Source organism: Lolium rigidum, chromosome 3 (assembly GCF_022539505.1).
Source record: "Lolium rigidum isolate FL_2022 chromosome 3, APGP_CSIRO_Lrig_0.1, whole genome shotgun sequence".
Classification (NCBI taxonomy): domain Eukaryota; kingdom Viridiplantae; phylum Streptophyta; class Magnoliopsida; order Poales; family Poaceae; genus Lolium; species Lolium rigidum.
Window position 1 is genome coordinate 341,528,859 of NC_061510.1, and position 11,389 is coordinate 341,540,247.

Genomic DNA, 11,389 nt, shown 5'->3' on the forward strand with positions numbered 1-11,389 from the left:
ATGACTCTCTGTTATATGAACAAGCAATACATATGCCTTTTCTTTAGTTAATAATGTTTGGCTCAAAATATCACAAGAGAGGTATCAAATCCTCTTGTTTAACCTCCGCCATCCTACGTCTAAGCACTACTTTTTTTTTACTATTTTGTTATATAGCACACACATCATACAGAGATGTAATTGTCATACACATGACATAATCTTCATGGAACAAGACCTAAAACATTCAACATGAATTATTGTTTCCTCAAAAATGCTGAATTACATAATGGAAATATAAATAGATTTTCACTCCCTAGAGCACTTAATGGAAACACAAATTAGCATCTAGCGAAGTCCTCCATATAGTGCATGAATATCCACATCTTGCCCGCTAGAAGAATAGTGTTGCGAGAAAATTGTAGTCTGCTGGTGATCATATGAGAGGCCTTCTGGTGGTAGCATGCTACTTTTCATACTGTTGCAGCCAATCTTAGCTTCGTGGCCATGGTGCAATAGAGGTAACCGACTTCGAATGTCCTCCTGGACCCGCGAGAGGTCATTAAAGAGTTTATGGAGATCTTCCAGACTGAGATCTTCTTCCTTTGAGAAGATAAGGTTTCCTGCCATACCTGGGTTTTCATCTTGGATCTTCTTTATATGCTGGATGGATATTTCTTTTCTCTTATCCTCTATTGGGTTTTCCATGTCCAGCCGAGCCACTTCACTTTGCAGCCATGAAATCTTGGCATCTTTCACCTTGTCGACGTATGGAGTTGTTCCTGATAAGAAAGCATCAACAATGGGCTTGGCTGATGGCGTGCCAAATGAGTGGATCTTTCCATTTTTCGCCTCTAGAACGACAGCAACCCTAGCACCGGTGAGTGCAGAGAGGTCAGCAGCACCTTTAAACAAACCAAAACATCTCTTGTAGAACGTGACGTCACGCTCTTTGTCGTTTTCGATGTAAACGATACCCAAGCGCCTCTCCCGCCTCGGCATACTTACCCGGATAACTTGAAAGAAACTTATTACTACAAGTATGTAGCACAAGGATCTAGAAAAAGCTAAAGTTTACAGGTACCGTTGGCTAACGACTTGCTAGTGTGAGATATGAGGAGAGATCTACTTCCCTTATATAGAAGGGAAGTTGTTTTGAATAGAAATATCATAGGTACAAATTGATTAGAAAAATATATAGGACCGTTACCATCCTAGTAGACACATATCCTATAAATCTTTAGTAAGTATTAACACATACCATTTATAAACAACCCGGTTCATAAATACTTTAACTATTAGCTAATTATCCTATGTGAGTATATTCACACACTTTTGTTGGAACTGATAATCTATTTATTTATATGTATATCTATTCACATGCTTATTTAGAACCAATAAAACACTGCTATGTTATCACGTCCACATCCTTATCTAGAAACATCAAGCTTTAACAAGGTATCAAGCTTTAACAAGGTGTTAAATCCAAGAAACTACTATTTAATTCCATAGCACAATCGTGGTTAAACTATTTTGGTATTAATTGGATATCCAAAAATTTGAATCATCACATTGATTGCATTCAAATCCTCTACTAGGAGCCATGCATGGCATCTGCAAGTAGTCATCCTAATCATAATATGGTAGTGAAAGTATGGAATTTGTTTTTGTCCTTTTGAGCTTATATTATAAAAATGGGCTACCAACTCACTAGTAGGAAAAATGCTATATGGACACACTCACTGGTAGCGAAGCTATCTAAATGTACGTGACAACTTTAGTTTGTTGCGGGCCAAAAAACACACATGCGGCTGGTGTGCTCGTACTGGTACCGGAGAGGAGAGTAGGGCACACGAGTACTAGATGGGCCCTGGCTGCACTCGGGTTCAGAAACTTCCCGCAGCACGCGCCAATGAATGCACGCGACGTTCATACCAGTCGGGCGTCCCTTTTCCTGCCCGCTCCCAAAATATTTGGTTGGTGGGTCGCGAGTGAGGCACAAATACTAGCAACATGCCATACCAGCGGACACGGAAAGTACACCTTATTGGTAGCGTACCTCATTTCGGCCCGCGACTACTATTGATAATATGTATTTTATATATTCATAATGAATTAATGTTAAATATATATTCTATTTAATTAAATAAGGATCAGCCCACCTTAATGGGCCCCTCCGAGAGAGGATCCCATTAAGGGCCGGTGCCTCCCCTCTAAGGCTTTGTCTGGTACTAGAGTGTTTGTGGGGATTAGCGGAGATAATACTCTACAATATTGGATGAACCTCTAGTGTCAACCAATCCCCATAAAACCCCATCCCCAATCCACTAGGTAGGGGTAAAGTATTGGAGATTAAAAAAATACACTAAGATTTGGGGAAAAGTGGGGATAAGTGAGGATTAAACCCGCAAATACTCTAGCACCAAACATGTATTTAAAATAAGTGGGGATTTGAAATTTGGTGGGGATTATCCCTGCTAATCCCACTAAAACTCTAGAACCAAACAAGGCCTAATGGATAAGGATGGGAAGTGGTGCGATAAGGGTTTGGGTTTGGGGCCAGGCCCACCTTGGCTGGCGCCCACCCTCCCTTGGCCGACAGGTAGGTGTGTGTGTTTGGGGGGGGGGGGGGGGACAAGGGTCGGAGGCATCCCAAGGCATCTGGAGAGGAGACCACTTCTCCCGTTCCCATGCGCCTCCACCCCTCTCTCTCTCACGTTTTCTCTCCCGTGCGTGGTTCCTAGAAGATCTGCGCACGTGAGAGTTGACTGCACCCTAGCACATCGTCGTGCTGGTAGTGTTCTGATCCAGGAGATCTAATTCCACACTCTTGGTTAGATCAAAGAACCAGGAGTCATCATCGAGCACCGTGCGCGTGCGAGACCACTGAGGTGCTGCCAGTTGTGGCTCCTGTTGTTGTACAAGGATCATCTCGACCATATGGTCGGCGATATTGTTTTCTGCTGCGAACCCCTTTAACATTAACACTGGGTGCAATTGTGATCTTAATCAGATTATAATAAAAAAAAATTAGAGGCATGAAGTAGTTGTATTTGTAAACACAAATAAAATTTAGGGAGATGATTTACTCCTTCTGCTAGAGATGGGTTCAAATTTGCAACTATTTTGATGAAGTTCGGTCATTTTGGTGGCTACCAAAATAGTTTTTACCTCAAAATACTTCGAACAGAAATAAAAATAGATTTGATTTTGGTAAATATTTTCCGAATTTAATTAAATTTAGTTTTTTTTGCGAATTGTTTTTTTGTCCCGATCCATTGCTTTCCCAACTAGGTCGGTTTCCTTGTCAGACCCGTCAGATCGATGTCTCAATGTTTGTCCGCCTTTAGAGAGTCGAACTGATTCCGGTTGCAAATCAAATCAAACACGCACGCAGCTTTCCCCGCCCAAATATCCCACCGGGGTCTGCAAGCACGCCCAGGCACATCCTTGTCAGGCACGTACGTCGACGGTCGACCACGATCCGTCCCGGAGTTCGACTCAATCTGCATCACCCCGTCGAGCTCCAGCCGCCCAGCCGTGTCTGCCATGGAGATCGTCGACGACGACCCTGGGATGAACCGGCACGGGTACCCGCGGGGCTACCACTTCGTTCCCCGGAACAAAGAGCTCATCGGCGTCCTGGAAGACAAGCTCGCCGGCCGCCCACTCCCTTACCCTCCCAATATCTTCCATGACATCCAGATCCTCGACTACCACCCCGCCAACCTCTACGGTACGCACCTCCACCTCCTCTACTTCTTCTTTTCCTCTAACATTGACGCGATGAGGATTTAAACTGAATCGGTGGAGCAGAGGCGTACAAGGAGCACGAGGAGGCCGGGTGCGTCTACTTCTTCAGCCTCAGGAAGTTCCCAGGTGCCAAAAGGACGCGGCCGGTGCGCGCCACCAAGGACGGCAACTGGACGGCCTCCGGGCATGGCAAGCCCGTGACGCGCGGTGGCGTGGACGTCGGCTATAAGCACACCATGGTGTTCTACGAGAAGAAGAAGAACAAGGCCAACAAGTCCGAGGGTAAGACCGACTGGGCCATGCACGAGTACACCAGCATCATTGGACCCGAGGACAAGCAGGTACGTAATCATCCTTCCTGTATTTGTGGTGATTCTTTGCAAGAAAACATTGCCCAAATCAATGATTCTTTGCTACGTTATTTAGTAAGCTTATTCTAGTTTTCATTGCTCTTGATCAAAATTCTGTACGTACTAGTACCTGGGACTATCAACTCGTATCAATGCATATTATACATGGGTTGGGTTGAGTGGTTCTAGTTTCTTATGGTAAGCAACAATTAGTATGCGTCCGTAGCGTCTGGGGATCTCATATTGTGAGAAGTGCAAATGAAAACTAATTGTTACGCAATCTTTTTGATAAGTCCGAATTTGCCGCTGCTAAAACTGCATGCACCAGAGTTGCTCATTCAGTAAGGAGTTTCAGGTGTTTGATTTCCTGTGGGAACAACATATAGGGGCATGGTATGGATGCTTCAATCATCAAATATGTAAGAACCTTGATTGAATTGCGCATGTTCGTTGTTTATACCTAAAGAATACATGTAAAATTATGGGCCAAAAGAGGGATCATGCTGAGCAGGTTAAGCAAAATCTTTTCGAGTTTTGATGCACAACACGAATTACAGGAGTGTCTCTATAACATATATTCTTCCATAATGAAACTAATAGCCTGTGAGTTCTGTCATTACAAGTTTCATTACCGCTGAGCCGCTCCACCTCAGGAAACCAAAGAGGCAAACAATACCAGCCACATTACAGCTTCTTCTTTTTTGCTTTATACATCACCACATCTTCTTGGATCACCTTCCATTAACGAAGGATGTGTTTAGAGATGCAAGCAGGATAACCGCCAAAATCTTACTTATAGTTTATTTGGAGATTTCTAGTTCAAATTTTAGTCTAAAGTTTAAACTAGAAATCTCCAAATGAACTATAAGTGTGAATTTTCTGACATCTTAGTTGTGTTTCCGCCGCCTTTGTATCTTGCAGGTCGCAGATTTGGCTTTGTACCGTCTCTACAATAAGGAGGAGAAGGAGGCAGGCAAGCACTTTCGTATCTTATCCAACGATTCACCGAAGAAGAAGAAGAAGAGGATGAAGAAGAATGAAGCAGGCCAGCACGTTATTACCTTAGCCAACGGTTCACCGAAGTTGGAGGAGCTGCCATCACCGTGTCCGACGGACGGAGGGATGCCCGTGCACTCGACATCACAGGCAAATGACTATTACCATGTATTTGCCGACGCGCCACATATGGTACCCTCGCTGCAGCCAACCGCCGTGAATTACTGCCCGCAGCAGCAGGCAACCGGCACGCCTATGTGGCCGCAGCAGCAGGCTGGCAACGACTTCGAGCTTGCAGATTGGGACAGTAAGCCGCCATCTCTGCCTCCCCTGCTAGCACCGTCGACGGCGTCAGGGTCAGAAGCCATTGGGCACAGCCTGCCAACGTCGCAGCAACAGGATGCCGAGTATCCTGGACCTGCAGTCTCGAATGAGCAGCCGCTGACGACGCTCCCACCTTCAGTCGTAACAGTGCTAGGGACGGCTGCCGAGGGGGACTACCTGGATAATGAGTTCAAGGTGTTATGCGAGATGCAGCAAGAGCAGCCGGCCGCGAGCCCCTGCTGGTTACCCATGCTCGACGATGACGACGACTTGCCGATGCTTATGGACGAAGAGAACTATACATGCACAATAGACGAGCTATTGGGCCACATGGACGACAAGGCGGCGATGTCGACAGAGGAAGCAGATCCTGACGATCAGGTTTAGAGTAGCAAGAGCAGTCAGTAGCGGTTAAATTTTTTTCTAGACTAAAATGAGCATCAGCTAATTAAGTCATCAAATTCATATTCCATGGTGTTTGGTCACACTGGGCCTACAGATTAACTAATTAGTTATTGCTATGGTGTCATTCGTGATATTCAGTTTCTTTAGTGAACATGAATTGGTGTTGATTATGATAAATTGATGACTGGTTTTCTAGATCTTCTGAATACTTTCAAGTGAATGTTGTAAGAGTGTAGTTGGCACTTGGCAGCCCCTCAACTTGGAGGTCAAGGTGTTTGGTTCAGACATAGAACTGGAAGCGGTAATGAAATAACGCTGGTATTGGAAATGGGATGAGAAGAAGTGAATTTTATTTGTTTCGTCAGTGTAACAGTGCCTATACAATACAATGTTTGGTTGAATACACTGTTTTGAAGAAAAAGTATCATGAACAACAGAAACTCTGCATAAGATTGAACTAATGTGGGTCATTAAAACCGATGACAAGTCAGTTTATTAATATGTATGAAATGCTTCCACAAAAAAACAAATCAGAAACATGGACCTTTTTAGGGGAAATTAACCCAACTCAAGTTAGGACTAGGAATAAATTCTTAGTTAAAAAATATAGGTACATACATGATAAAGAGGGCTGATGTTGCTCTTAAACAATGTATTTTTATCAACATCTCTGTAGATTAAGCGAACATGTATTTGCCTCTCAGCATTCTCTAATTTATCACCATAGGCGGTTCTCAATGTTGCCAGAAATTACATCTTTAAGCATTCTCTGCATAGTTTCCAAAATTGCATCAGACATACATTTGCGATATCATTGGATGGTTTCAACACAAAATTGTCTAAGTCCACATTGAGATGCACAGTAATAGCTGACTACGTGTAGTCACAGGAGAATTTAGAGGTGTTGGAAAGCAAAGATCAATTGTAGTGCACATATTATGTAGATCACCAACTCTTACCTGGGAATGATCCTTCAAACCAATAGAAATCACCAACGGTCGAGCTGAGCCGCTACGACTGAAGAAAGTAAAAGAACAACGTAAATACAAAATGGTAACACAAAGTTACTGAATCCCTCTACATAAGTCCTTTTTGTATGCATAAATAGGCAAGTGGCATGTGGTATATCAGCTGAATGAGTGGCTTATAACTTGGATAGAATATACAAAAACTTCAGTGTAAAATTTGGCACAAAAATTGCAGAGAGAATAATCAAATGTTGACTATTGTAAAAAGACCGTTGCTTTTTTTTCGAAAAGAGGATATGACCCCAGCCTCTGCATTGTGATGATGCACACGGCCTTTATTAAAACTTCAACATCCAGTAGTAAGGTTTAATACAGATTCATGGATCACACAAGATTGAAACATAAATCAGCCAACGAAACATTAACTCTTGGAATCTACACCAACTAAGCATCCTGTAGTCGACTAGTGTGACACCAACCAGCCTGGGATAAGATATCCTAAGCGACCGTCTGGAGATGTGTGCATCCAGTATCCATAAACACTCGCTGGTCCTGGGGAAGTAGTAGCGCCCATTGTTGCACCCAGTGCACAATCATATGAATAACCTGCAAAATATTAAAAGAATTTGATTTATTAAACACAATATTATTTCTACACCTCCATATTGACCAACACAAAGCCGACACACCAATGTGTATACATTCTTTTGCTTTTTTGTCAACACCATTCAACCAATTGCCAAACAAATTGGTAATATTAGTCGGGGGTGGAAGATTAAAGGCGAAATACACCATGCGCCAAACTAGTTTTGCAAAAGGGAAAGCTAGAAAAAGGTGTTCAACGGATTCTTGTGCACCACAAAAACAACACTTAGTACACCCCTTCCACTTCCTTTTCGCTAGATTATCTTTAGTTAATAACACTTTATTATTAAGAAACCACATAAAAATCTTTATGTTGAGGGGTATTTTTAATTTCCATAGATACTTCCGCAAGAAAGGCGTATGACCATTCATCAAGTCCTCATACATAGATTTCACCGTAAATGATCCCGAGGTTGTAAGATTCCAAATAAACTTATCAGCCTCATCATGAAGATGAACATTCATAAGTCTTCTACATAAATACAGCCATGCTGTCCACTTATTTCCAGTCAATGATCGCCTAAACTGTATATTTAGAGGCACCTGAGCTAATGTATCCGCAACCAGCACGTTTCTATGTTGCACAATATGATATAAAGATGGATATTGCTGCGCTGAAGTCCTATCCCCCAACCACACGTCCTCCCAAAATCTAGTACTTGAACCATCACCCACCTTAAAATGGCCTCTTGCAAGGAAAGCATCCTTCACTTGCATAAGTCCTTTCCAAAAAGGTGAATCAGATGGTTTCGCTTGAACTTGGGATAATGTTTTTTGTGATAAGTACTTATTTTGTAATAACTCTTGCCATACCCCTTCCTCATTCAACAATTTGAAAAGCCATTTACTAAGAAGGCTTTTATTTTTTAAATCAAGTACTTCAATACCGAAACCCCCTTGATCTTTTGGCCTACATATTATATTCCAACTAGTCAGTCTGTACTTCCTTTTTTCTTCATATCTTTGCCAAAAAAATCTCGATCTATAAAAATAAGTCTCTTCAAGACCCCTTTCGGAATTTGCAGGAATGATAACATAAACATTGGCAAGCTTGTCAAAAAAGACCGTTGCTGGAGAACGGTTGCATGGAAATACGAGAATATGATTTTGAAGGAGGTGCTTATTAGTGTTTTTAGCTTCCAAATTGTTACCAAATACTTATACTCAACCAAATAACTAAGATAGAGGCATAGGCATAGGATAGAGGCATAGGCATTGTCCCATATGCACCTCCTTATCCCAAATTAAATGCAGATCAATTATCAGTGGCTTGACATGTAAACAAAGAATAACCTAACAAAAATTCAAATACGTGGGAAATAGAAAATGTTTACATAGTGAACAAAGAAAACCCTATATGCTCGATAGGTTGGTGTGCACAAGCTAGAAGAAGCGGCTGCAATTACAACATGCTGCGTATACATGTTCTGCATGTAAGTAGCATGCCTCCTTGGGGTATATGTGTATGATGCTGGCCATAAATTGTTTTCAAAGATGTTACCTTCGAACTTCTTCATAAAGTTAACAGAGAGGTGCTTCATGCATTCTCTATGTTCAACCCCAAGAAAGATAGAATCAACAGCTATTTGTAGTCCCTTGCATGCGTCAGTCTGTATCACCAAGCCTGGAGGGTGACCTATTACTCCACGCAATCTCTTCATGAACCATGTCCATCTTTCATTAGAATCACCCTCAATAATAGCATAAGCTACTGGAAATATCCAATTATTGACATATACAACAGTTGTTGTAGCTAGCTGTCTTTAGAACTTCTTTATCAAAGCAGTCGAGCCTATTGCCAAGTTTGGCCAGCACCCCTCTAAAATACCCTTCCAACATGCCATCAGGTAGACAAAACATCTTCTGAAACATCTCTTATCAGCCATCATATACTTCCCGCCTCTTGGAATTTTTGGTCTTCCTTTTACAAACTCTTAATCAATGTCAACAACACTCCCAGATGATGTTTTCTCCACCTCAGCTTTGAATCTGTACAACATGTGGAAATTGTCATTCCACTTGCACTGCATCAGGTCCAAAGCCATCTCCTTCCCATAAAAAACTCTATGGTAAGGAATTACCACATTGAACTTGTCACTAAGTTTCTTTATCAATTCAGCGGTTCCAACTGTTGGATCCTCCCTCACCCAAAGAATCCACTCTGTTGTAGCAGATCTTATTTTCTCACTTAAAGCAGTACTAGAGCAATTGTGTTGCTGGATGTTCACTTTGATCTGAAATGGATATCCATCCCTCATTGGGATGCATGGAGTCGCCATTTACACATTTTGTCCCTACAATGCACCCTTAGTCTTTTTTGGTCACTCTTTTCTGTGATATAGTCAAACCCAAATTTTATTGCAAAAGTAGCAACTATATATCTGCAATCTTCCACACTCTCAAAAACAACCCCCACTACAATTGTAGGGTTGATCTTGTCAAAGTGTATGACAGGCCTATCCTCATCTACATAATCATTTTTGCGACCCATTCCCTCATCTTCAGCATCCTCGTCCTCATCATTACCATTGTCAGACTCAAAGTTTGGATCAAGATAACATTCCATATTTACAAATCTGGATGCACCATATTTCCTGCGGTAAGAAGCAACGTATAATCAACATGATTAGTGAGGGCATTCAGATGGCTGATAAAATAGTTAAGATGACAACTGAATTATTACCCTTCTTTGATGATGAACGCCGCATCCTTCGGTGTCTTGAGCTGCAAACAATTAGTGTATGCGTCCTCTGCCCCTGTGCCACCCCCGCCCATGATCTCCAACCCTGTCGTTTCCATCTCATCCCCTAGAACTGCTTCACATCCAGCCTCCATAGCACGACAAGCACTGGTAGGTGGCGGTAGTTCCTGAAAAGGGGTGGTGGTGGGGTTGAAGCTTCGCCGAGAGCGTGTTGATGAAGCCAAGGCACAGAACGGTGGGCAAAGGGATAGTGGAAGGTGCACGACGGTGGGCGACGACACGATAGCGAGAGGGAGTGAAAAAATAGGGAGTGTGACGACGATGCTATGGTTGTTCGTGGCCGGTGACCAACTAGAACGACATATATAGTAAATTGCCCAGAAAAATACAGACTCTGATCCAATCCCAACTAACCTCGTACGTGTCGTCTACTATTGACGTGCTGGGTCCCGGATGTTAGGATAACGGATCATAACTGTGTTGTACAAGGAAGGAAGACGAAATAAATCGTGGCATTTTACCAGTACAAGAAAATCTCATGTTTAGAAAAACCTGAGACGGGTCAAAGAGATCAGCATCTAGGATATCATCTTCCTACTGTTTTTTTCCAATTCGGCATCTCAAGAGGTGTTCTCGCACCAATGACCAACATCGATTCTCATCTCGTTATAGCTTGAAGAGAGCAACGATCCTGCCGTTTTTTGTAATTCGACATCTCAGGAAGAGTGTTCTCACACCATGGACCAACATCGATTCTCATCTCCTTCTAGCTTGAAGAGATCGATGACCTGCTGTTTTTTGCAATTCGACATCTCAGGAAGTGTTCTCACAACATGGACCAACATCAATTCTCATCTCGTTCTACCTTGACGAGAGATCGACGATTCCAAGTTCTTTTACCCGGCCGACCCACTCAAAAAACAGTTTTCCATGCTCCAAAATCATCGAATTGCTAGGTATGAAGTGCTCCCGTGTGCGCAGGCGCCGCCAGCCCACACAGAGACTGCCCAGATCGAAGACGCCGTAGTAGTCGAGGTCGTCCGTGGGCAGGAGCATGTCACCAATCTTGTTCATTAGGTCGCTGGGGAGGGCGGTCCTGTCCACCACAGCATCGCCGAGCCATCAATGGAGAATCGAGAGATCGATAATTCTAGATTCTAAATTGATCGAGCGGTTGACTATGGACGCACGTTCCTTCCCGAGGATACAACATACTTGTAATCCTCAATCGATCGAATGGCACCTCCCGTGCGAATCGAAGCGGCAAA

General features: G+C 42.8%; 2 protein-coding genes across 2 annotated transcripts; one reads left to right on the top strand and one right to left on the bottom strand.

Annotated features, from left to right (window-relative positions):
- Window positions 1–327: 327 nt before the first annotated feature.
- On the bottom strand, window positions 328–2,043 carry LOC124697141 (agamous-like MADS-box protein AGL62). The gene is made up of 2 exons (XM_047229773.1): window positions 2,039–2,043; window positions 328–982 (listed from the first exon to the last, which is right to left on the bottom strand). Exons 1-2 carry the CDS (start codon window positions 2,041–2,043, stop codon window positions 328–330), a joined length of 660 nt encoding a protein of 219 aa, XP_047085729.1.
- Window positions 2,044–3,446: 1,403 nt separating this feature from the next.
- LOC124697144 (NAC domain-containing protein 46-like) lies at window positions 3,447–5,789 on the top strand. The gene is made up of 3 exons (XM_047229776.1): window positions 3,447–3,715; window positions 3,796–4,073; window positions 5,004–5,789. The coding sequence occupies exons 1-3, from the start codon at window positions 3,529–3,531 to the stop codon at window positions 5,787–5,789; spliced, it is 1,251 nt and encodes a 416-aa protein (XP_047085732.1). The 5' UTR covers window positions 3,447–3,528.
- Window positions 5,790–11,389: the final 5,600 nt, after the last annotated feature.

Bases quoted from the DNA above. Each gene is read 5' to 3' on its own strand.
- LOC124697144 (XM_047229776.1), top strand. From the start codon at position 3,529: ATGGAGATCGTCGACGACGACCCTGGGATGAACCGGCACGGGTACCCG. The intron at 3,716-3,795 runs GTACGCACCTCC...TCGGTGGAGCAG, and splicing joins CCACCCCGCCAACCTCTACG to AGGCGTACAAGGAGCACGAG. The intron at 4,074-5,003 runs GTACGTAATCAT...TGTATCTTGCAG, and splicing joins TTGGACCCGAGGACAAGCAG to GTCGCAGATTTGGCTTTGTA.